Here is a 27,499-nt window from a genome sequence, read left to right on the forward strand (position 1 = left end):
GGAAGTCATTTAGCTGTTGACGGTGGGTGACCAGGGTTGCCAGGTATGCTTATTATAAGCGAGTTTGGGCTTGTTTTTCTGTAAAGTTGCTTGTAAATTATTGGTGGTTGTGTTTTTTTGGGCTTGTTTCTAACGTGTAGTTGTTTATGTGGGCTTGTTTCTAAAGTGTAGTTGCTTATTTGGGCTTGTTTCTAAAGTGTAGTTGCTTATTTGGGCTTGTTTCCTGAATGTTGTTTGTCATGGACCCCCAAATTAATATATATTTGTAGACCCAACCTTCTGAAAATATTTTGTGCCAGAGACCCCCCCACACAAGATTTGTGTGGATTTTAAAATGTTCCAAAATGTTCACCCTTTCCCAAGATATGTCTTTAAAAATAGCAGATCTACAAGCATGCGATGCGTTGTGAGCTTGTAGATCGGTTATTTTCAAATAGCCAATGTATATTTATAGGTTTAAAGTGCTCATGTGGCTTCTTCTGGGCTTGGTTTTATAGACCTGGTTGCTTATTTCTCTCACACAATCTGGCAACTCTGCTTATGGTTCCAGTCTGGTTGTGGGCATGAAGGGATCCAGGGAAGAACATAGAGCTTTAACCACCTTGTTTATGTGTTAATCTATTATTTATCGTGGGGAAAATAACGTTTCAACGGTTTGTCAGTGTTTTATAGGATGTCCCTTATGTTTGTTTTTATTCCTGCTTTATAATGGAAGCTTTGGTAGGCTAATGTTAGCCTGTTAGCTTCTTAACCTGACTGTACTTACTGCAACGTTACCAGCAGAACTTCATCAAAACTATATATAAAGGTGAGAGTTATGGATCATTTTCAATCAATAACGTTTGTTTGTGGATTGATAACGTTATCAATACCATCTGTTATAGTTCATGTCAGCTACTGACATTAATGTTACTGTAACATTAATACTATAGAACTGTTTGTGTCAAGATATAAGTCACTTACAGCTTAATTTATATTCTTCAGTGGTACTTTTACTTAAGTACATTTTGAATTCTGGAGTTTTACTTGTAACAGAGTATTTCTACATTGCAGTATTGATACTTTTACTTAAGTGAACTACTTTTTCCACCTGTGCCATTATGAAAGTCACTATAACAGCTTAATTTATATTCTTTCAATGTTCATTATTATGTGCAAATTATAGATACACGAATTACACTAAATACAACACTGAAATATTTGACAACCTTATCCATGTGGGTTCAAAATAATACATAGTTAAAATATTATTCTCATTGTAGAAAACTAAAGGATAGAGTTCAAAACGTAACCATAAAGTAAGTAAGTCTGTTGAAATACGTGTGTCCTATAAGTTTAAACATATTTAGTTTGCTGTTGTTGGGTTTTTGGTCACTTTTGCTTAAGTTTGGATAAAACGTTGATGAGGTCATTCTCTGTTACAAAATGATGAACTAAGACAAATAATACATGGTTAAACTGTCATTATCATTGTAGAAAACTAAATGATAAAGTTCAAAACGTGATAAAACCATAAAGTATAAGTCTGTTGAAATAAGTGTGTTTCCATAAATTTAAATATATTAAGTTTTGCTGTTGGAATTTTGGTCACTTTGCTTAAGTTTAGATAAAACGTTGATGAGGTCATGCTCTGTTACAAAATGATGAACAAAGACAAAGACAAGCTCATAAGCATGTCTTTGTTCATCATTTTGTAGATCAGTTATAACTGATCTATATGGAATGAATAGAAACCAGTGCTATAATTACGTTTCTAGAGTTTGAAAGGCACACATTAAAGTCCTTATTGTGTAAATGTGTGTATTTAAAAACAACAACTTAGTAGTTTCACAATAAGATATTGACTTGGAACTAGTTGAAAAGATTCTGCAGAAAATTTAGGAAATAAATACTGCTGCTTCCATTACCTTGTCTTTTAAGTGACGTTTTCGATGTATTACATGTATCATATTTCTGGAATGATCTCTCTCTGAAGTTCTTCAAAGCCAGGAGTGGGAATTTGTGACTGCAGTGTTGACAATTTTATTGACATGAAAAACAAATTCTGGTGCTTAAAATTGTATTAAGCAACAGTGGACGATTATGTAATCCTTGTCACGTTATGCATACATTCTGAATAATCATATGCATTACTGAAACTTTAAGAGATTGACACTAATCTGTGATGTCTTGGAGACCTTGTTGAACTTGACTGAATTTATGAATGCACCATTTTATTTTACATTGTTAGGAATAGGTGGTATATTACTGAATTGCAAACAACTGAATCAGTGAGGTATGACTGTGTTACTTGTGTAGCCCTGTTGTTGTGGCAGGCTGTTTGCACAGCAGTATGAATTGGCAGACAATACCATTATCTCATTTCTATTTTCCCCTAATGTAGTGATTGTTTAAACAAATTGGCATCTCAAGGCTTACAGAGAACAAGTGACTCTTCTTTCTTATGTATATGCCTTCCTTCTATTTGCACATTTCACTTGGCACTGCTGCTAAATATAGAAAGATATAGGATATTTTATACCTCTGCTTAAGCCTTAAGTGCACGTTTTGACACTGCTGCTATAAGATAAGATATTGTATCTGTATATTGTACCTGCACAATTTTGACACTGCTGCTTAAAGATAAGTAAATGCTGTTGTTGTATTGTATATTTATGTTAGAACAGTTCTGTTTATTTATGTTAGAACACTGCTTGTACTTGTATATTGTAAGTGACGACATCATGTAAAACCCTTCTTCATTCTTGTTCTGTTTTTCCTCTTTTCCCTTGTAGACTAGTCATGATGACACAGAAAGTGAAGCTGTGCTCTGTGTCGCTGGACGTGGAGGGAATGACTTGTGGCTCCTGTGTCCAATCCATAGAGCAGCGTGTCAGAGGTTTGCCTGGAGTCATACATATAAAGGTGATTGGCAATAATAATCCCCCAACATTTAAATTACACTGTTTAAGATTTACTATTAAATACCTCACTTAACCCATTAAGACCTGAGGCCGATAATATGATAATATCAGTGGTGCTCAAACCTTTTCATGTCAAGGACCCCCAAAATTATATGTATTTGGTCGCGGACCCCCATCTGAAAATATGTTGTTCCAGGGAGGGACCCCCAGAAGCAAAGATTTGAGTAAAAAATGATAAAGTATATTAAAAGATTTGCACACGTTTTCAAACAAAAATAGCAGATCTACAAGCTCATATTGTGGCACTCAGTGCCACGCTATGAGCTTGTATATCGGCTATTTTTGAATAGCCAAAGTTTAAAATAATGGTTTAAGTGGTTACACAGATGCGTTCCCGGTCTTAACGGGTTAAGTGCCATTCACACTGAGCACTATAACTATAAAAATATAGTTTTACAAATCGTTCTAAGTCAAGTGGATGGCAGAGTTCTCACCAACTATAAAAAAAGATTACAATGGTGAACGATATAGTTATAGTTATCTTTATAGTTATAGTGCTCAGTGTGAATGGCACTTTACAGATGAACATCAGTTAGAGATTTATGATTGGTTTATCCAGATCAGAAAACTGGAACAAACAATTGAATAATTGCAAGTAGAAGAGATACCTTTCTTCTTAAAGCATATACATTTGTGCTTGGTTTAAAATCTTAAATGTGGCTTCATTTGGGACGGGTGAATAGTAAATTATTTGCTTTCCCACGCATCACTAGCATCAATTGGTGTATTGTTTGCATAGTTAATGTGTGTGGGTGTGCTTGTGAGAGAGTAGTATGTGCATGTGAGTGAGTGTAGTCTAATATGTATTATTGTTGTATTGTATGGTTGAGTGCTGTAGTTATTGTCTCTTCTTACTCTGTACTGCTGTAACCACCATGACTTTTCCCCCACTGGGGGATTAATTAAGTATTATCATATCCGTAACGTATAAGAAACAGATGAGGCTTTACTTTAGCGACCATGGTGTGCCTGCACACATAATAGATCTGTTTTATTTTAAGCAGTTGCAATGTGGAACTACACTTTTGACAGATTTGACAAATGGCCCGCTGGCTTGGAAGCACTATTTAAACGCTCTGGGCCTGGCCAGCAAAACACACATTCTGCTTGCCCACTCTGGCCAGTTTTTCAGGAAATGCTGACTTTGGGCTACTTGTGACAGTAAGAGTCACAAGTAGCTTAAGTCACCATTTCCTGAAAAATGATTACCTTTAACCTAGTTTCCCTTTAATAACATCTTGTGAGATTTCAAAACAACTGCTCCAAAACAGGATGTAAAATTCCAGTGTGGCTTCAATGTTGTCTTAAACACAGAAAATATCTTAACCACAGTAACACAGCTTATATATCTGCTATTTCTTCCTATTTGTCGTATGTTCAAGCATATATATATATATGGAATTATGTAGGGCTTATGTGGTTAAGATCTCAGAAGGTTATTTTCAATCTATTTGGTTCTGGAAAGGTCCTTCCTTTTCTGAGGACAGTCAGCTTTAATTTGTCTCAGACTCATTCCCTCTGGGGAAGGCTGGTCTAATTGATGGTACACAGTCATCCATGTAACTGAGAGAGATCCCAGATTGAAATAAATGCGACCTGGCCTTTCCGTCATGGTGTGTTTCACCCCCAGGCAGGGGTCAAATGGGAAGATAACGTAATAGTGTGATCCTGGCAGAGCTCTGCCCTTTGCAGAATTCTGTTCCAGCAGATCAATAGGCAGCCTGGATGCACAAGCAAACGTTGTTAGGGTTCCTTAAAAGAATCATTACCTCCATTTATGAGGATTGTTGTTGTATGTGATGTGACTTGGAAGGAGAGAATTGATTTCTGTTCTTTGGACAGTTTTCCCTTTCTCTACCAGGCCCTCAGCTCCCCCCCACACACACTGTCTGTGGTTTGTAACTGGTGGCTCAATCAGGTGACCCTCGTGAGTCCGTCACATGTTTCCCGCTTTACTGGAAAGAGAGAGTGTAGATGTAGATGGAAGTGGAGCAGGATGTGACCTTTGCAAGGCAGATGAACTCAGTCACCCTTTATTGTACAGCCGCTCTGGTCAACAGGACAGCTGTATGTTGAGGCATATCACACTGGTAGCTGAAATAGCCTGCCTCTCCTGTTTCCTTTGTCTGATAACTAGTTTTTCTCTGATTTCAGCCAGGTGTCTGATCTAGCATAAATAAAGCAGTAGACTGCCCTTGTTCAATTAGTCAAATGTATATTTAGGCAATGACAGTGGTGGAAAGTAACTCATTACATTTACTCAAGTACTGTACTTAAGTACAATTTTAAGGTACTTTTACTTTACTTGAGTATTTCCAATTTCCAATACTTTAAAAATATTTTACTTTTACTCCTACAATTATTTGAAAACTTTACTAGTTACTTTGTAGATTTGAATTATTATATACAAAACATACATTAACACTTAAGCCCTATTTAAACTTAAGCTATTTGAAAATAGCTGATCCTTTTCTTAAAGTCTATCCTCATTTCATTGTTTTATGATTTAATGGCATCCACATTGACAACAATCTCACATGTTTGGTTCTAGCAAAATGGTAGTTGAAAATGGATTTATTTATTGTTTTTATCTCTGACGTTACTTGTTATTATGTCGCAGGTGTCCTTAGAGATGAAGAATGCAACCGTCATATTTGACCTCAGCTTGCAGAGCCCAGAGTCCCTGTCGGAGGCCATCGACGACATGGGCTTTGAATGCAGCCTATCAGAGTCCACCGTGGCCACGCCGGTCGCCACAGACACCCGGCCGCTTCCTACGACAGGCCTGACTGCAGAAGGCCAACAGGAAGCCCTGACCAGGCTGTCCCAGGTTCAGGGAGTGCTCGACGTCAGGGAGAGCCAGGACCCGAGGGGGCTCAGTGTCACGTTTGTCCCCTCCTTGACGTCTGAACTGCAGCTGGGAGAGGTGGTGGCCTGCGTGGGGACTTCTCCGGACGCCCCCGTGGATGGTGTTGCCTCCCAGAAAGCCCCAACGTCACCCTCGTCTCCCGGCACGGCGGGAGCAGGAGGAGGGGCAGCTCTGTTGAAGCTTCGCGTCGAGGGAATGACCTGCCACTCCTGCACCACTACCATCGAGGGGAAGATCGGAAAGCTGAAAGGAGTTCAGAAGATCAAAGGTGTGGTTGTCTGTTTCACAAGCTCGTGGATTCAAGTTCTCAGTCGCCACAACAGATTTCAGTCATTTGGATTCCATAAAGGCCAGCACGTCTTTTCTCAAATGTACAAGCTCACACACCTGCGACGCGTTGTGACTGTGAGCTAGATCTGCTATGTTCGGTGCGCCACAGAAATAATAGATATTAAATGTTATTATTTTAATTGCTCAAACTAGCAATAGAATATATGTCAGAAGCGTCTTCCATAAACAATAATGGTCTTGGATAATACCAGTACCAAAAAGAAAAATACTAAAACATCATAATTTGTTTCCTAAACAATTTGTTTAGAAAACAAAGCACTGGTGTGCCCCTTTCACACCATTTCATAAAACGCAGATTGAGACTTGGCCTAAAAAACCTTTCAATCGTGGGATCCCCCCCCCCTTTCATTTTAATCCATTTAAGCGGCACAGTGATAAATTACCTACTGAAGTGGTAATGGATTTGGAGACATGAACATGTCTTCCTACAGCACTTCATTCTGCATTTCACCGTTTCCGCAGCTTTGCCTCGGGGAGATTGTTTGCAAGGATTTGATTGTGACTCATGAAATCCTTTAATCTCAGCCCTATTATCGGGAGTGACATGTTATTTATAGGGCTATTTGACTGTAGGGCTGTTGGGTGTAGCACCACTATCATTGCACATGTACTGGCTGTCCTAGATTTTTATTGCATGTAACTTCTTTTTGTTTGCTTTATAGACCAGTTACATCTTCTTTTAGTGTCACGTCCTGTACCTTGAACGTCAAATTCAGAATCATCAAGTATGAGGTTCATTCAAAGAACCCTCTTTGGCAACTCCATTTTAACCATGTCAGATTCAGATTAGATAAATAAATGAAACAAGTAATTGAAAAAATACGACCCCTTACCCATCAGGACAATATCATTCACCAGAACGAAGGACGTGTGTTTTCAATTAGTTGAACATGGTTAAAATGGAGTTTGAAGTTACAATGGGTTTATATAGGAAGGGGTTGTGTCTGATCAAATGAATATCACATTTTTAAATATTGAATCAAGCAACTTAAAAAGTGTCTGGCTTGCTCACAAAAGCTATAGTAGACTTTAAAATGACCTCTGAGGTGTTTTAAAGTGAATATGAGAAATATGAGTGGGAGAGGGAGAGAAAGTTCAGTTGGCTTGAATATGATGCAGCTAAAAATGAGATGTCATATCTGTAGATCATTGACAACATACAGTACAGTATGCAGACGTGTAAGTTAAATAGAGAAAAGATAACGTAGGACCTACAGTCTACTCGCTAGGGTTATGTACAGCAGTGTGTATGATAATGACATGTCATGTCAGCATTGACTTGCCATCATACAACGGTGAAAATAGCCGATCCACAAGCTCACAGCATGTCACAATACAACGTGTTTTTAGCTTGTAGCTCGTCTTTTTCTGAGCGACACCATCATATGACGAGGTATAAATGAGATTCTGACGTGTACAGAAATAATCAGTTCTGCTAAATCAGCCCATATTGTGTAACTGATAAACTGAAGCACAAATGTGTATGCTGTGTTTTATGCCAGCGTAATCCCAATGCAGGGCTATCAGTATAGTAGCCAACGCCTAACATTCTAACATTCTATCTCCTGACAGTGACAGGCAAGCAGAAAGTGCATTTGAAAAAATACTACTAGAAAATTCATTTTTTGAAAATACAGTATCTAGTAGTAGCTAGTTGTAGTTAATATCATTCACGATGCGACGCGTTGTGAGCTTTTTATATCTAATTTGATATGATTGTCACAATATTGAGCTACAGTATTTGGTCAAAAATATTGTGATATAAATTTTGTCCGTATCGCCCAGCTCTACTGTAAACTCCTTATTGTTGTTAGGTGTATAATTCATCTTTTCTTGTGTACATAGTTGCTTTAGAGTCTCAGGAAGCTACCGTCGTCTACCTGCCTTACCTCACCACCACCCAGACCATCGTCGACCAGATCGCGGTCGCCGGCTTCAAGGCCTCCGTCAAGTCCAAGCCCCGCCCCTTGCAGCTGTCCCCCGCCGAGCTGGAACGCTTGGTCAGCTCTCAGCGGTCGCCGGCCGTCTCTCCCACGGGCGAGACGGAGGAAGAAGAGACGGAGGACTCGGCCATGGCTACACTCAGGGTGACGGGCATGCACTGCCGCTCCTGTGTGGTCAACATCCAGGTAGGGCTAGCCGCTTTTTGTGATTGACTTGTGATTGTCGTACAATGTGTCACGCAGAAATAGCTCACAAGGCGTCTCGATGTGACTCAGTGTGACCTTGTAGATGACATATTTCTGCTATTTTAAAAAAGCATTTTGAAAGCAAAAACCTATCTATCAAAAATTCATTATCAACAATTTTTGGGCGGTGAAACCGCCCCTATATGTGAGGTTTGGATATTTGCACACCAAATCCTGCGCTGTGATTGGCCACAAATGTACCCCCCTAGCCCTGCACCGTGATTGGCCAATCACAGTCTATTCAGGACTGTGATTGGCTAGGGAAACATGACACATGTGCATAGCCCTATAAATAGGACCATAACTTAAAAAAAACAATAAGTGTTTTTTTTAAGTTATGGTTTCTTCCATCACTTCTTCCATCACTGTGATGACCACTGTGACCACACCGCCCACTTCACACTGGGTGTGATTTTTTTATTCTATTCAATCAATTATTTCGATTAACTGTTGCACCCCTACATCCAGGACAACGTGTCAACGCTTCCGGGCGTCTCCTCTGTGGTCGTCTCACTGGAGAAGGAGATGGCGTCCATCTGCTACGACCCCCTGAAGATCACCGTGCCTCAGCTTCAGCAGGCCATCGAGGCACTTCCACCGGGGAGCTTCAAGACCCTGCCCTGGGAGTCCCAGGCTCCCAGTGTCCCCGCTGAGTCCACGTCGTCACCCTCCTCCCCACTTCTATCTCCACAGGTAGCCCCCCAGCCCTGTTTCAGCCCGCCCCTGGTGGCTGTGGCCCCCCAGGCCCAACTCACAGCCCCCCAGCCCTGTTTCAACCAGCCCCTGGTGGCTGTAGCTCATGTCCACATCGAGGGAATGACCTGTGGCTCGTGCGTCCAGTCCATCGAGGGCATGATCTCCCAGAGGAGCGGGGTGAGGTCGGCCCAGGTGTCTCTGGCCAATCACAAAGGGACGTTTGAGTACGACCCTCTACTCACCACCCCAGAGGAGTTGAGAGAAGCCATAGAGGACATGGGCTTTGATGCCTTCCTGCCTGGTGAGGAAATGGAAAGCTTAGTTCAACAACCTGTAGAGCCAGACCGATGCCGATCAAAAAGTGCTAAACTTTCTAAACAATTTGAAAAACTTATTTGGTTAGAAGTTTCTGCTTGAGAACATGAAATGTATAAGCACACGAATAAATAGGAATAAAAACAAATACACAAATTTTATTTCATTTGACCATTTAAATCATTATAAAAAAATCCAAAATAGCTGATGTACACAACACATTGTGTTGTGATGCGATTTGAGCTTGTACATCTATTTTTTAATATTTGTGAAAACCTTTGAAAATGTTCTCCTACAATGACATGGCCAAAATAGGGATGTCCGGTTGAAAGTGGATACAAATGGGATACATCAGCTGCATGATTGCCAATGCCTTTGTCGTCAAAAAGTCAGATAGTGGCCGATACATTAGCCAGACCGATATATCGGTTGGGCTCCAATAGCTACTTTCTGTTACAATACTCTAGAGACAACAGCAGGGTCATTGTACAGACAGCGTATGTCCCAGTTGACTAAAGACAGGAATTTAAAGTATACATTTCATCTTAGCAACTCAGCTGGACTGGATTAACCGGTCCCACTCTAATTAGCCCCCTTTATGCCAGCCTGCCATTAACCACTTAAACCCCATCGCTGCGACGCGTTGTGAGCCTGTCGATCGGCTATTTTCAGCGAAAGCTTTCCCGACAATAACAAAAAACTAAAAATACACTAGCACATAGCTCTGAGGGACTCCGCTCAACCATATGGGGTTTAAGTGGTTAACCTGTCTACAGTAGGGTGAATCACATTGTAATTGGAGAACACTAATACAAATTCTATTGTTCTGTAGCCAAGATAGAACACACACAGATTTAATCATACAACCCAGCTCTGAAGGTGGTCAGCGACGCATTCAACCACATAATAATAATAATAATAATAATAATAATAATAATAATAATAATAAATATTGTATAAATGAAATGCATCATTTGAGCACCTGAAATTTTGTACAGAAACGCATCATAAAAGCTCAGATTGTTAGAATTATTGTTTAAAAGGGTAACTTATTAACAATGACTCATATGATGGGGATGCTTGTATTTCTTCTAAAGGTATGAATAGGAAGAGATTGAGCGCAGACTAGAGATTTGTATTTTGCGTGATACAGTTACAGTAAAGCCAGATCTGATTTCATGTTGTTTATCCAGGAAGGAAGCATTTAAATGTCAGGTGTGACTGTAACCCATCTGAATAATCTGAGACACAGTCTGTATACAGAAAGTGTACAGTATGTTGATGCCAGCAGGGTGTAAATGAGACTGTTTGAAACCTCCAGCACATTCAGTTTTTCTCATAGTGGGGGAATGGCCTCCTAACAATGAAAGAATTACAAAAACGGAAGCTACTGCATTAAATCATTTATTAAATCTATGAAGCAGTGCAAAGTTGTAGATCAGCTTTTTTCGGCATATGAAGAACTATAAATTACGCCTTAAGTGGTTATAAAAGTAATGAACACTAAAACTGCTTGTCGATATACAAACTACTAGATCTCTTCTTTCCTGTGTGTCGTATTGTTGATCAGTCTTTTTTGTGTTCCTTGCTCTGAAGGTTGCTGGCTGAACTTTGCACTGCTTAACAATAGCTTTAATAAATAGTTTTGCTTTTAGCATTTGACACGCTTCCATTCTTGTTTTCTCACAATGCGACTGTTAAAGGTTGAGTGGATTCTAACTCCCAGGATGTTTTCGCTGTGTACAGAGACCAACTCCCTGCTGCCTGCACCAAAAAGAAGCTCGGTGTCATCGAGCCCAGCGGCACCTGTGAAGGAACCGGAGCTGGACAGCGACCCGGAGAAAAGCCCCGCCAGCAGCAATTCCAAATGCTTCATTCAGATAGGAGGCATGACCTGCGCCTCCTGTGTCGCCAACATTGAACGCAACCTTAAAAATGAAGCCGGTGGGTGAACCATTTTTAACTTGGTATTAAACCCATGGTAAAAGTACTTTGTGCAGTACCCATTATCATTGTCCTTGGATGCCAGTCTATGACATCAATCCTAAATTGGCATAAAAACAGGAGTCGACGTTATTAATGGCTCGCTGGCCCAGAGGACATTTTTACTGTCAGGGCCAGCAGAACACACCTGGCACTTGCCTGTTTGGGCATCTAATTTCCTGCGGTACTGGTGTTTTGTAATGATTTTTGTGAAATCAGTAATTACCATTAAAAACATAGCGTTATGAGAGCCCAATGTCATTTGGATCAAAAAGACGTTTGCTGGCAGATTACAGCTCGCTCCCACAATCTGCGTTCGTTCACGTCCACTCCAGCCTGCACACAGTCACAGATGTGGTATTTCTTTCATCCTTTCCAATCGTAAAATGTTTTTAAAAGGACTGGCAACCGGTGAAACGCCGGGCAAAAAAACTGATTACAAAGAAAAGAAGGTCACCGGAAGATTTAAGGGAGAGTGACAGGCAGTAGTAGTGGAAGAGAGAAAGTTTCGATCACAATGTAGACCGTTGGAGTTGGCTTGAATATGATGCAGCAAAAAATTATGTGTATGTCAGATCTGTAGATCATTGACAACATATGCAGACAAGTAAGTTAAATAGATAAACGATCATGTGTACTCGCTAGGGTAATGACACAGCAGTCTATGATAAAGACTTGTCATGTCAGCGATGACTTGCCGTCATACAACGGTGAACATTGCGATGTACAAGCTCACAACACATCATAATGTGACATGTTTTGAGATATATGCTGTGTTTATGGCACCATAATCCCACAATCTCCTGACAGTGACAGGCAAGCAGAAAGTGCATTATAAACAATTCCACTAGATATTTTACCCTTGTCCCAATCACAATGGGGTACGTTTTAGAATGATCAAGATATAATTATTTTATTAGTAATTTAATAATGAACACGACACGTTGTGAGCTTGTAGATTGGTTATTTTTGGAGAAGAGTCCTGGGGGACCCCGGTCAACGAAGCAAATGGGGTTTAAGTGGTTAATGCATCACAGCATGCAAAGACAATACATTTTGGCTTCATATAACCTTTAAATTGGTCATGTTGTGCAGGTGTGTACTCTGTACTTGTGGCGCTGATGGCCAGTAAAGCGGAGGTGCGTTACAACCCGGATGTCATCGACCCGCTGAAGGTCGCTGAGTGTGTGAGAGAGCTGGGCTTCACCGCATCCGTCATGGAGAACTATGAGGACTCTGATGGAAGTCTGGAACTAGTGGTGAGTGAACAGCATTGATGACCACAGTTACACGGCGGCCATTATGCTCTCACGTCAAACACTGCATGTGTCAATTCAAGTGAAGGGAGAGGGCTTGTGCCGCATTGTGAGCTTGTAAATCGGCTGATTTCGGCGAAGGTATTTAGTGTAGAGAGAAAAGGGGAGGGGACCTAGTAGGTCAACTATGTATAGTGGGTGAAAATCTAGAATAAGCACCCTACTGTGCATTTAGATTTGTTAGTGGCATATCTGCCCGTGGTTGGATCCCCATTAATCACATATTTACAAACCAGTTTGCTGTCTTCTTCAGATGGTTTGGACACCCCACATCTCTGTTCTCCAGAGATGGAGAACGGAGATGTGTTGGTTAGTTTATGTTGGCAATGGTAGAATAAAGGTGTAAATAAAGGTGTTTGTCTGTGCAAAAAAAAAAAGAAGAAACATAATAGAATAAACTGGGAGACGTTATGAGAAAAGAGAATGAATGTTGGTGGGCAGACGGAGACACGGGACACACGTACACAAGCACCCACCGGTGCGAGCAGCCCTGGCTCTCAGCAATCGATTTTTTGTTTCAACCGTCATGCCATTGAGCAAACTATCCCCACTCTACTATATAACATAGCACCAGAACGCCTACGGTCAGCTCACAAGACAGTGAAGGCACGCTTGTTATTCTGGGTGACGGGGCAAGAGGTGTGCTCTGTTTTGTGTCCGCAACATCCTGTTTTGGTCGCACCGGAAGAGTTGTTTGCGCTCAAGCAAATTGTGTCCGCTTCAAAACCATAATGTTGCCATATTGCCACAGTTTAAATGGTCTTTGACATTAAGTGAGTCGCTGCCACGTCCCCTCTTGGGCAGCTTGTGTCATACAGCTATTTGTGACCTATCAAAAGACGCTACCAACACCAGTTGATTTTTTTAGATGGGTCTGTGACACAAGCAGTCCGCTTTGTTGACAGAGAAGAGCTTATACATTTGTCATTTACTTGGTTGCCTCCCTTCTTCTTCTTCATTCAGGTCCGGGGAATGACCTGCGCATCTTGTGTTCACAAAATTGAATCCAGCCTCATGAAAGAGAAGGGAATTATCTATGCCTCCGTTGCCCTGGCAACCAACAAAGCCCACATTAAGTATGATCCTGAGGTGACGGGCCCAAGAGACGTCATCAAACTGATAGAGGTATTCATTTATCCTTACTTCATGTCTGGGTGATATTTATACTAGGGCTGGGCAATATATCCATATTATATAGATATGGTGACATGAGACTAGATATTGTCTGGGATTTTGTATATTTTGATATGGCAAAATTGTAGTTTATTTTTGTTTTAACCACTTCAACCACCTTATTTTATACTTTGAAAAGGTTTTAAATATATGAATATTTTCACTATTTTTTAGCAATCTTTTTTTATTGAAAATGAAGTTGATCTTGTCACAATATGATATTATTGTCACAATATTGATATTGAGGTATTTGGTCTGAAATATTGTGATATTTTCTATATTTTTGTCCATATGGCCCAGCCCTACTATATTTATACAACTTGTATGAGAAGAAGATGACACATTTCTGTGTGTGATGACAGATAAGATGACAGTGTGACTGTTGACAGAATCTGGGCTTTGAAGCATCTCTGGTGAAGAGGGACCGCACTGGGAGTCACCTGGACCACAGCACAGAGATACATCAGTAAGAACCATTCCCTTTTAGTTGCCAATGAAATCTCACGTCCCGTTTTAAACCAATAGGGTTACAATGTGTTCCATATTTTCATAAACATTCCCTGCACATGTCTGTCACACACACATCAGCACTGAGGTAATATCGCGAACCGTTGGGCCAATCAGTGCCAAATTTCTTCTGGCTGTGTGTGTGTGTGTGTGTGTCCGTCCGTCCGTCCCAGTGTTGATTTTGTCAACGAAAAAAATTCGTCAACTACCTTTTTTCACTGACGAAAATGAAATAAAAAGTAAGCTACGATGACTAAGACTAAATATTTTGACAATTTGTCAACAAATAAAAACTAGACTAAAATGTTAGGGAGGAACTAGTGGAGAAGAGATCCAGTAGAACTATAAGACAAGTCATTTTATGTTTGGTTGCGCTCGGGTGTCTGAAAATAGCTGCGTTGTGAGATTGTAGATCAGCTATTTTCAGCATGCAACCAAGTGTAACATTTTAGTTGACTAAATCAACTGTAGATTTAGTCGACTATAATCTTATTATAAAACTAAAACATTTCAGATGACTAAAATATGACTAAAACTAAATGGAATTTTATTCAAAAGACTAAAACTAAATCAAAATTTGCTGTCAAAATCAACACTGGTCCGTCTTGTCTTGAGTAATTTCGTAAAGCACAATGGTCTCTCTCTTGACCCCAGATGGAGGAGGTCGTTCCTGGTGAGTTTTGTGTTCTGCGTGCCGGTGATGGGGATGATGATGTACATGATGATCGTGGACCACCAGATAAGCACGTCCCACCATCACAACGCCACGGCGGAGGACCACGTCCTCTACCACTCCACCATGTTCCTGGAGAAACAGCTGCTCCCAGGGCTGTCCATCATGAACCTGCTCTCCTTCCTGTTCTGTGTGCCTGTGCAGGTAAGTCTCATTAAGGCTGCGACTATCAACTATTGTGTTGGTGATTATACTATCGATTGATTAGTCTGATTAACCACTTCAATCCCTTTTTTTTACTGTAACGATAATGCTCTGGAAGAGGCAATAATAAATCCCCATTCTGTGTGTGTGTGTGTGTGTGTGTGTGTGTGTGTGTGTGTGTGTGTGTGTGTGTGTGTGTGCGTGTCATCCCTTCCTTCCCCTCTCTCCTCAGGTGATTGGAGGCCGTTACTTTTACATTCAAGCGTATAAAGCGGTCAAGCATCGGTCAGCCAACATGGACGTGCTCATTGTTCTGGCCACGACCATCGCCTTCACCTACTCGTTGGTCATCCTCCTGGTGGCCATGGTGGAGAAGGCAAAGATCAACCCCATCACCTTCTTCGACACGCCGCCCATGCTGTTTGTCTTCATCTCCCTGGGACGCTGGCTGGAGCAGATAGCAAAGGTACGCCTACTGCACACAAATATTATCAGGAGCTTTATCCAGCAAAAATCCAAATTCAGTGTGTCTGTGTTTTTTATTTTTGTATAAGAATTGACATGGACAATTTTACAATTCTTCTACAACAGTGTCGTGCAAAAATGCTTGTAGATTGGTCAGAAATAGTTATTCTATGAAAATCGAATCGGTTAGTTTAATTAACTGGTGTGTGTGTGTGTGTGTGTGTGTGTGTGAGTGTGTGAGTGTGAGTGTGAGTGTGAGTGTGAGTGTGAGTGTGAGTGTGAGAGAGAGAGAGAGCTGGCCAATATGTTGCTTAAGTGTTATGCTTGTTATTGATAAAAACATATTCATATGATATTTGATGTCTAAATATTGTAATGATAGAATTGTAATAATTGAGCATTCAATATATTTCCAAAGTGTGGTCCCTTATCCCACTGAATCTGTCTTCTTAAACATTAAATACTTGATTTAATGTTCAAATGTACAAATACAGAATACCTTATTGGCTGTGATTCATAAACAGTGTTACAAAAGACCTTATTGGCTGTGGTTCATAAACAGTGTTACAAAAGACCTTATTGGCTGTGGTTCATAAACAGTGGGTCTCTCTCATTCAGAGCAAGACGTCAGAAGCTCTGTCCAAGCTGATGTCACTGCAGGCCACTGAAGCCACCGTGGTGACTCTCAACAGTGACCGCTCTGTTCTCAGGTACAGTGAGTGCACCGTGTTCTCTGAAAGTACCTCTCATATTTCATGTTGAAATGATGATCAGAATAACTTGTAGATCTTTGCAGTGAATACATCTCAAGTTTAATCCCGGGTACAGTACATTGAAGGACCGGTAGAGCATAAACAAACCACCCCATGTTAGAAATACTTTCATTTACTTTTCATTGTATTGTGAAAGCTTTGGAGCAGTGTAGAAATGAAAGATACTTTGCACCGTGTCTGAATTCCTTAGTGATAAATGTATGCTCTGTGACAATGTGTGTGTTCCAGTGAGGAGCAGGTGGATGTAGAACTGGTTCAGAGGGGTGACGTGGTGAAGGTGGTTCCTGGTGGAAAGTTCCCAGTCGACGGCCGGGTCATCGAGGGTCATTCCATGGCTGACGAGTCTCTCATCACAGGTTGGATCAGACCTGTGTTCATTTGTGCTGTATCTAGAAGATTCCATGTGTCATGTTTAGGCTAAACAAACATCATTCTTTATTCATGCATGCTTCAACGGTCAAGCTAGCCCGTAAGTTAACTGCTGTCAATAAACATTTGTTAGCCAATACCAGTTACAGCTAGCTACTATACTGTAGCTAGACAGTCAAGTCCCTCGTCATTTGACGTGTAAAACACACATCTTTACTCTCATCATGAGTTGATACAACTGTTCCGTTTTTAATGTTCTACGTTTTTCAACTGTATTAACACATCGACCGCCAGAGGTTAATCTCATAATGTACTCACCAGTGCCAAGGTGTTTTTGTTGTTTTTTTGTTTTTTTCATGTCGCCATAGATCTTGTTAAAATCCTTAACTCATTCACTGCCACAATTATTGCTGGCCGCGTTTGCCCACTGCCAGAGATTTTTCATTTAAAAAAAAAAGTACTCAGGAGCCGAGATACAGAATTTTTAAGTTTTAAGTTAACAAGGAAGTGGATGGGAGTGTAGATCTTTAAACAATCATATCTCCTTGGTCTTTGGGTCAAATTTGGAAAAAAAACAAAAAAAAAAACGTCAGTGGCAGGATTGGTAAACGGGACAAATTACGTTTTTTACGTCAGTGGCAGTGAATGAGTTAAGATTGAGCTCTACACGGTCTGTTTACATCCGCGAGATCTCCCTGTATCTCCCAGTGAAGATCGCGTGTCAAACGGGGTATCCATGTTGTAGTTAGAGCGGATTACGTTAAACAGTGAAATGCGAGGAGAAAAAACTACAGGAAGAGAATTGAGTTTCAGTTTCGTCTGTAGAATGGGAGCGGGCGTGATCGTCAAAACCGGATCCCAAATAATTCTATTTCCGGTCATCAAACCGGAAACGGAAGTGGATCAAAAAAATTCCGAAAGTGCACCCGGACCGCGCATGCGCGAAAAGACCGCAGCCCGTAGGGCTACGGTCTCGGCGCTTAACAGTTGGATTTAACGGACCGTAGGACTACGTTCTTGGCGGTTAATGTGTTAATGTTTCTACAGAGGTTACAGTTACTTAACCCCCCCCCCCCCCCCCACAGACTAACTGATTAAATAGCCTTTAACCAACACTTTGATTTAAACTTTGGTGTTGCGATGAGGGGGAGCCCTTCATTTCTGATGTTGCCGAGTTACAACAAAACAACATTTCTTAAAAACAATGGCAGTTAAATCAATAAGGTTGCTGAGAAAAGCCAATAAAATAATTCAGTCTTATTGTATGTAAAGTATGAGTACTGCAAACGACCCTCTCCCTTTTACCCAGAACACACAGAACAATGCTGTTTTCCACTGTCCTCTGGTGTGTTAACGATGTGTGACCTGTGCTGCTAGGTGAGGCCATGCCGGTGACAAAGAAGCCCGGTAGTACGGTGATCGCTGGCTCCATCAACCAGAACGGCTCTCTGTTGATCAGCGCTACCCACGTCGGCATGGATACCACGCTGTCGCAGATCGTCAAACTGGTGGAGGAGGCTCAGACTTCAAAGGCAAGTCATCATGAGTTTTTTTTAAGGAGGTGGTCTTGCAGCTAACTGATACTCAGGCTTAAGGTCTTTACACACCAAGGGCGTGATGAATAAATGATATCGATGTGTTTTTGTTGTAAATTAATGCCCTACTTCATCCAACTATATATTGTCACACAAAAGTAGCAAAATAGCTGATCTACAAGTTCACAAATATAGATATCACCTTTACCATCATCGAATGAAGTATGGGAACATTGGCATTATAAATTCTACTGTTTAGGCTCCTGTCCAGCAGTGTGCAGATAAGATCATTATTAGCCTACTGTTTAGGCTCCTATCCAGCAGTATGCAGATAAGATCATTATTATTCTGCTGTTTAGGCTCCTGTCCAGCAGTATTGACCTTTTATTTATTCAGGGAAGACCATTGAGAGCAAGCTCTGTTTTTCAAGGACGCCCTGAATACAACAACATGATCACAGCATATACAAAAAAACAATAACATTTTAAATAAAGTGCAATATAATGAACAATATTAAAAAAAACATCATAATGCAGATACATAAGGGCTACACAAAGTAGGTGCAGTCCTTATGTAATCCATCCTCAAGTAGTACCCTAAATGTCTATAGAGTTACTTATTCTACTGTTTAGGCTCCTTATACAACAGTATGCAGATAAAATCATTATTATTTATTGTACTGTTTAGGCTCCCATCCAGCAGTATGCAGACAAGATCAGTGGTTACTTCGTCCCCTTCATCGTGGTGGTCTCTCTCCTCACTCTGCTGGCTTGGATCCTCATCGGCTTCGTGGACTTTCCTCTGGTTGAGAAGTACTTCCCTGTGAGTCTGAGCTTCATTCCAGCTCTTCAAAGACAGAGAGCGTTGTCTGTGCCGCACCCCCACCTTATGTACCTTATGTGCACAAGACATAACAAAGAACGCCTTGAACCACCTTGAAATCTAAAATAAACCACTTGTGATCACTTATTATGAAGTATAAAAGTTGTGTTCCTCACCCCCAATCTCCTCTTCCTTATTTTGTTATCAGGTCTGATTGATGCCTAAATGTAATTTCAAATTTAAATATTCAGGGAAAGTTTTGCACACTTTTTTTATCATCATGTGTTATTTCTTAGATTGCCTGTATATTCCTTCCTGATGCTGAGAGTGACTCTTTCTGTCCTGCAGGGTTATGACAAGAGCATATCCAAGGCGGAGGCAGTGATTCGTTTCGCCTTCCAGGCCTCCATCACCGTGTTATGCATCGCCTGTCCCTGTTCACTTGGCTTGGCGACCCCCACAGCTGTCATGGTTGGGACGGGCGTCGGAGCCCAGAACGGCATTCTGATCAAGGGAGGAGAACCACTGGAGATGGCCCATAAGGTGAGCCAGAACCGCTAGGAGCTGTCATACACCTTTATGGAATTCATAGATTCACAAGTCGGTGTCTAAACACTTAACAATCTCCCACCCTTCGTTGCTAAAACTAAGTCTATAGGGCGGTCCTGCATTTTGGGGCGGTGATACGATTAGTTTCCAAAACAGTGGCCGTACATTTGTCAGTGGCCATTCTCGCAGGTATTTCCAATTGTCTGACAAAGTTGGACTGTGGCTTTCTTCGGTGAAGAGATTTGGTGTAGAGGGAAATACTAGTGGATGTAGATTAGAGCCCTGGGGTACCCTTCCTGATCAAATAAGGTTTAAGATTAAGCTTTTTGTTAGACCATCATGCTAGTCTTCATATTTGTTCCTTATTAAATGTCACAAATTAAGTCCTTAAAACGCTCCAATGTGTTTATACGTGGTTGTTTTATTATCTGCATGCAGGTCCGGTGTGTAGTGTTTGATAAGACTGGGACCATTACATACGGCGCTCCTAAGGTCATTCAGATGAAGATGGTTGTGGAGGGGAACAAGATGCCGCGCTCACGCCTCCTGGCCGTAGTGGGGACTGCTGAGAACAACAGCGAACACCCCCTGGGGGCGGCCATCACCAAATACTGCAAACAGGTCAGTCAACTCAATACTGACAGTACTGACGTCTCAAATTCTGTCTGTATCTCCATGTTTCTTTTTAAAATGTTGAACATTTCGAGACAGGCGTACAATGGACAAAAACAAGTATTGTTTATAAATCTGATTTCAGATCTTGACGAGAACAGGAATAATACCCAGTGTGTTGGCAAGATGCCTGATGCAAGCACCTTAACCTTACTTTTTTCATAAAAGTTAATAAAATTGGCAGGTATTGGTGAAATGATTTAAAATGAATTATCAGTGAATTGATCAACTGAAAACAAATTCAAATAATAAAATAAATATTTCAAAAAATCATATCATCTGTTAAGTGAAATTTCTATTATGTGCTATTTACGGTACAACTGCTGGGTAAACAATGAGTGATTTCAAAATGTCTGTTCAGGTTCAGATAACTTGTGATAAGCAAGTTATCTTACTTATTTTGCTTTCTTTTTCTGGTCTTAAATCTAAAATGTAGACCATAAAATGTAATTGGAGATTATCATTATAAGATTATGCATTTCTTGTTTGTCCTTCGCTTGCGGAAAATGACAGAGACTTCACAATGTGTTGTGGGTGTGTACTGTGTAGATGGCTGATGAGGCCGATACTCACACAGATATGACTGATTGCAGTGAGGGCAGATGATGGTTGGGGGCTGGCTAGGTGAGGGGGAGGAAGGGGTTCTGCTTTTGCAGAGAGCTGTCATTCTGTTCGGCTTGGTGGAGGCTGCGCTTCTCCAACTCTGCTACACCATGCTTGACCGCGATGCACCAGTTGAAACGGGGTTGTTGTGAGTCAGTCTCCGAGCTCTCTGGATAGGAAACAATAGACAATAGAAACAAGTCCCCAGGACTTATAGCCTAAATATCTTTGACTGCACGGTGCGCTGTTTACATTTCTGACTAATAAAGTATTCAATCAATCAATCAATCAATCAAAAACACAGCTTTTGAGAGTTAGGGTGTCCTTATACTGTAGCATTGCCGCTGGCCGCCGCATGAGTGCTTGCCATGGTACAGTTTGCCATACAGCTCTTTTTGGCATCATTATAAGATCTGATTATGTATTTAGACTAAAGTAATCGCTTAAATTCATTGAAGAAATAATCGACAATAAGTTGCTAGTTGCAGCTCTAGGCCTGTGTGTGACCCGTGTCCTCTGTATGACCCATGTATCTTTTGCTGAATGTGTTTCTGTGTTGTTGGCAGGAGTTGGGCACCGAGTCTCTGGGGTCGTGTACAGACTTCCAGTCGGTGCCGGGCTGTGGGATCAAATGTCTGGTCAGCAACACGGAGTCCCTGCTGAGACAGGAGGACAGCGACAGCGAGGACAACAACCAGAGGAACGGCATCCTCATCCACATCGCCGACTCCAGAACCACCACGGGCTCCCATCCGCTTATCATGGACCCACAGCCACTCGGTATGTTGGAGGATGTAGTCCTGGGGATGTTGTTGTAGTCACAAACACTGAACACGGTACAAAGATGTCAATCTTTGTTCAAATTGGAACGTAGATTATCGATTGATCATCTGACGATCGTGTGTGTGCTTGTTTTACTATACTTTGGGAGCCAAATATCCCCTCAAACATATTAGAATTTGAGAAATAGACTTTGTGAGAACAATTTTCCTGGACCTCACAAGAGAAATTGTTGTTTTATGGTTAATAATTTTTTTGGGGGAGGTAACAATTAGGAGAGGTAACAATTAGGAGGTAGCGATTAGGAAAAGATTCCGTTTGGGAGTTAGGATTAGGCATTTGGAGGTTAGGTTTAGGGGTTGGGGTAGTATAACTCAGGTGTTAGGGTTACATTTGTAAAAAATGCATTTTCTTTTAATTACTGTCCTAAAACATAGATTTCCTCGCAAGTATAGTAATACAGACGTGTTTGTGGTGTTGCACAGCCCTGGTCCAGACAGCCTCCTATGTGGTTCTGATCGGGAACAGAGAGTGGATGAGGAGGAACGGCCTCCAGATCACAGCCGACGTGGACGAGGCCATGATAGAACACGAGCGAAGAGGACGCACTGCGGTCCTGGTGGCTGTGGACAGTGAGTCAACCTTTATCACATACCCTGTGGTGTATGGCTAGGGAATTAACCCAAATGATATATATCTGATGTATATTTATTTAGAACCAATAACCGAATTGTAACTGAATAATCGAGAAGCACGTTTTTTAACCCATCAAGACCTGAGGCCGATACTACAAAAGTTTTTTGAAAAAACGTATGTTGCTATATCAGTGGTTCTCAAACGTTTTAATGTCAAGGCCCCCAGAATGATAAGATTTGAGTTACAAATGTTCGCTTTAAAAAATATGTATTCAAAGATTTGCAAAAATTGCGCTATGAGCTTGTATATCTGCTATTTTTTAATGGCCAAAGAAATCTAAAATGACACAGATGCTTTCCCAGTCAAAATGGGAAGCAATACCATTAAAACATTAAAACACCTACCGAAATAGAAACTTTCCCTTCTTGCCCTTGCAGGTCTGTTGTGTGCCATGATCGCCATAGCAGACACGGTGAAGCCGGAGGCGGAGCTGGCCGTGCGCACTCTGACCAACATGGGTCTGGAGGTGATTCTGATGACGGGTGACAACGCCAAGACGGCCCGCGCCATCGCTGCTCAGGTACCACAAAGGAAACACCACCACATTATCATCACAAGATTTAGGCTCTGTTCACGCTTTGCAGCCCAAATCTCATTTGGTCCTATCCAGATCGTTAAAATATATATATATATATATATATGTTGAATAGCAAAATATCACATAAAAACAAATGTTTGCTTATCAGATTTGAACCACAATCCTAGGTGCTTTGGGATGTGATTGAAGTCTGATTTCTAAAGATGTGTCACAGTCTGGACCCTCGGACACTGGAGACGCATTGTGAGCTTGTTGATCGGCTATTTCCAGCGAGTGAAACTGTCGTAAATGAAGCATTACTCCACACCTACGACAGTACGTCGTTTACCACAGCAACCAATGCAGATAGGTCGATGACGTCTTATACACAAATCCGTTGTGATCACTTCTAAAGACTGTGTTTGAGAAACAAATTGCATCTGCCTGAAGTCTGAACAAAGCCCTACATGGTTTCAGACCCAGCTAGTTCCAAACTCTACACCATCTGGTGCAGCTGAGAGACGATACAATTAAAAACAGGACAGTTGTATCGACTCGTGATGAGAGTAAAGATGTGTTTTACATGTCAAATGACGAGGGATTTGACTGTGGAGTTGTTTTAGCTAGCTGTAACTGGTATTGGCTAACAAGTGTTTATTGGCAGCACTTATCTTACAAGCTAGCGTGACTGTTGAAGCAGGCATGAATGAAGAAGGTTGTTTGTTTAGCCAAAACAATATGTCAATATCAATTGGCCTTGTCGGTTGATATTGACACATGACACATGAGATCTTCTAGTTGCCGTAAGTTTAAATATACAGCCTGTTCATAAACGGATGAATGAGAATAAACATGTAACTTAACCACATGAACCCTAGTGTGACCAATCCACGAGCTCATTGTGAGCTTATAGATCGGCTGTTTTCGGCAGAGATTTGGTGAAGAGGGGAAAAAGGAGTCGAACCAAGTATAGAGGCCTGTGGACCCCAGTCAAATAAGTATAGGGTTTAAGTGGTTGAAGGGGGTGTAAGTGGTGTTTTTTTAAAACAAATAATAATAATTATTATTATTATCAAACCAGGAGAGAGAAAGAACTCCACAAACATAATTGATCAGCTTCTGTTTTACAGTGTGACAGTTCCAATTTTGCCTGCTCTTTTTTTCTATCACTTAAAATCTTTTTTTCCCCCTATATCCCATATGAGTTTCTCTCTCCTGATTGGATAACATTGGTATCCCATCATGTGTTGTGCTGCACACAGGTGGGCATCAGGAAGGTGTTTGCCGAGGTGTTGCCGTCCCACAAAGTGGCCAAGGTGGAGCAGCTGCAGCAGGCAGGGAAGAGAGTGGCCATGGTGGGGGACGGCGTCAACGACTCGCCAGCTCTGGCCATGGCCGACGTGGGCATCGCCATTGGAACGGGCACGGATGTGGCCATAGAGGCTGCCGACGTGGTTCTGATCCGGGTGAGAGTCCCCTGTGTGACCAGTCACAAACTGCTGTCTAGGCTCTTTTTGAATGTATTAATTGATCAGACTAGTAATTATAAGGACAATGTTTTTTTTCTTTGTCATCGCTCCATTACATTCATTTAATTGTTGTAGTTGTAGAAGTGATTTTTCTTTTTTACAATTGACTAAATCGATTAGTATTATATTAACCACTTATTTTATATTTCATCACGCTAAACTAGCCGTCACGCTAAATTAGAACATTTTCACTTAATAATATGAAATAGAAAATGGAAAGAAATAGTAATTCCAGGATGAAAGTGGTAAACTGTTGCAGACCTTTTGACTCTATTCTAAATACATTTCGTCACCCAATTATCACGAGCGCCTTCTGTCAAATGGAGGTGGTCAATCCTCCAATAGGGCTTCTATTCTGTCTGTTATTGGATGAGAGTTGGTACCTTTATATAAATTATATATTTTTATTTGATCAGCATCTTCATCTAAACGTTGCTTCCCTTTCCCCACCGTGTGTCAGAATGACTTGCTGGACGTGGTCGCCTGTATCGATCTGTCCAAGAAAACAGTCAAGAGGATCAGAATCAACTTCGTCTTTGCTCTCATGTACAACCTGGTTGGCATTCCCATCGCTGCAGGTAGGTGGCAGCAGAACACACATTGTCATGTTTGTTTGGGGATGTAGTCACATTGTTGACTGTGTTCACTGGTGGAAAGTACATTTTTCAATGCTTAATAGTGCTACTCCATTGCATCTCAGAGGCAAATATTGTAATTTGTAGGGAGACAGGGGACAAAAGTAACACTTGAAATATCCTAGTCATCTTTTGCTATAAGAAACATATATATGTGCCCTAATTAATAATACAAATTTTAAGCTTTCACTAATAAGGACAAGACTAAAATATTAATTTGAATGCAATGAGTCATAGTGTTACAATTGCCCCTGTGACGGGGGCAATTGTAACAGTGGTTGGGGGCAATTGTAACACTGAAAAAATAAGTTATATTAACATACTTTATCTCAAATAAAAGCACATCACTAAGTAATATGTACTTTTTATAATTTAACATTTTTACTTACAAATGTTTTATATTTATAATTACAATTATTTTGTATTTTTATTCAAAATATTTTATTTTTACATTTTGTTTTTTCAAATTTCAAATGTTTTTTATTTAAATGTATTTTTTACTTTGAAATGTAGTCACATTTAGTGAAATTATGTTCATTTACTAACATAAAAGTATGTAATCCCTGACAAAAAAATCTGCTTGCATTGAAAACACATTGTTACAATTGACCCCGGTCACTGTGTTACAATTGCCCCCGATGGGGCAACCATGATAAAATCCCATATTCTAGCTAGAAACACCTATACTAGCATAGGCTGCTGACGTTAATTTGTGACTAATAACATAGAGATACAATTCATCTAAGTTTAAATTAGCTGACATCTTATCTTTAGACAGCAGAAGGAAAATACTGTACACTCAAAAAATTACGTTTACACCTCAAAATCAGTTTTTTGTTGAAAACTTCTGCTGAGATGATCATTCTATCCTTCCATAGGCAGAGAGAGGACCCTACTGAGCATGTGCACAAGAAGTCTCACCCCTCTAGCTTATTTCTACTTAGAATTATTGAGCGTGTTACTTTTGTCCCCGGTCTCCCCCTACTCCACTACAATTATATGAAAACTATATTATTATAAAACATAAATTAAACATTCATTTATACTGTCTATTCAAAAATAGGCGATCCGCAAGCTCAACGTTTTGTGAGCTTGTACATTTTGAAAATGTTTGAAAAAACGTTTACATTTTGAGTACAGGACTTTTACTCGGAGAATATCCACATTGTGGTATTTCTACTTTTACTTGAGTAAAAACCGGGAGTGCTTCTTGCAGCACTGACTGTGTTTTGTCATTGTGTGTGTGTGTGTGTGTGTGTGTGTGTGTGTGTGTGTGTGTGTGTGTCAGGTGTGTTCATGCCCATTGGCCTGGTGTTACAGCCCTGGATGGGCTCTGCTGCCATGGCTCTGTCGTCAGTCTCAGTAGTTATGTCTTCTCTCCTACTCAAATGGTAAGACTGGATAGAAACCAGTGGTTCAACGCATACAGAGTCTATACTTCCACCCTGTAAATGTATTTTAAAATGTCTTTAAAATATGGAACAGTTTAAACCTGTTAACACTATTTTATACTTAAGCCATTATATATATTATAAGCTAACTTATATATTTGCTTATGTATTTGCTGGCCTGGACCGTGGCTTAGTGGTCCGGGCACCTAGGCTCAAATATTTTGAGATGGGGGGCCGCGACCAAATAAATATGATTTTGGGGGTCCTTGACATGAAAAAAGTTTGAGAACCACTGCTCCATGCTTCCTCCACACAGTTACACAAAGCCCAGTGCGGAGAAGCTGGAGTCCCAGCTGTGCGGCGGCCCCAGGAGGCAGGGCAGCCTGTCCGACGTCAGCGTGCACATCGGCATCGGCGAGCTCCGCCGTCCCTCGCCCAAGCTCAGCCTGCTGGACCGCATCATCAACTACAGCCAGGCCTCCATCAACTCCATCCGCTCCGACAAGCACTCCCTCAACAGCATGGCGCTCAGCGAGGCCGACAAGCACTCTCTGCTGGTGGGGGGCGGAGCCCTGTGCGACGAGGAGTTCGTCTGAGCAAGCCAGCCCGAGGGCCAGGTCAGGCTGGTCGAAGCCGGCTCTGTTCTGGGGCCTTTTGTACTGTATGCTACGCTAAGCTAACCTGATCTAGGGGAGGGGGTGGGGGGGACGAGAGGTTTTAATGGTCTTGTCTGTATCTAGTGCAGGAAAGCCCTCCGGGGCAGAAGCTTTTCTCTGTAGCGATGATCCTCTAACGACATGCACTTCAGACAATGCTGGAAGTCACGTGCACACAGCGCGTTTCTGGTCTGCCGCTGTCCTCAGGGGGAGGGGACGATGTAGCAGAGTGTGGCGCGGGTCCAGTGGTTCCCAACCCTTAGTCGGA

General features: G+C 41.2%; 1 protein-coding gene across 1 annotated transcript; it reads left to right on the forward strand.

The window, feature by feature from the left end:
- Positions 1-541: 541 nt before the first annotated feature.
- Positions 542-27,499, forward strand: atp7a (ATPase copper transporting alpha). The gene is made up of 24 exons (XM_080415418.1): positions 542-808; positions 2,775-2,904; positions 5,584-6,100; positions 8,029-8,312; positions 8,841-9,369; positions 11,130-11,327; positions 12,462-12,625; positions 13,646-13,807; positions 14,245-14,321; positions 15,017-15,239; positions 15,472-15,705; positions 16,323-16,414; positions 16,706-16,833; positions 18,224-18,378; positions 19,069-19,203; positions 19,552-19,746; positions 20,191-20,373; positions 21,594-21,807; positions 22,293-22,439; positions 22,881-23,023; positions 24,283-24,486; positions 25,010-25,127; positions 26,473-26,575; positions 26,892-27,499. The coding sequence occupies exons 2-24, from the start codon at positions 2,782-2,784 to the stop codon at positions 27,169-27,171; spliced, it is 4,608 nt and encodes a 1,535-aa protein (XP_080271544.1). The 5' UTR covers positions 542-808; positions 2,775-2,781; the 3' UTR covers positions 27,172-27,499.

The sequence above is a fragment of the Gymnoscopelus braueri genome, assembly GCF_963280865.1.
Source record: "Gymnoscopelus braueri genome assembly, chromosome: 20".
Classification (NCBI taxonomy): domain Eukaryota; kingdom Metazoa; phylum Chordata; class Actinopteri; order Myctophiformes; family Myctophidae; genus Gymnoscopelus; species Gymnoscopelus braueri.

Coding starts and splice junctions, on each gene's coding strand:
- atp7a (XM_080415418.1), top strand. CDS start 2,782: ATGATGACACAGAAAGTGAAGCTGTGCTCTGTGTCGCTGGACGTGGAG. Junction 14,322..15,016: donor CACAGCACAGAGATACATCA/GTAAGAACCATT, acceptor TCTTGACCCCAG/ATGGAGGAGGTCGTTCCTGG. Junction 24,487..25,009: donor CCGACGTGGTTCTGATCCGG/GTGAGAGTCCCC, acceptor ACCGTGTGTCAG/AATGACTTGCTGGACGTGGT.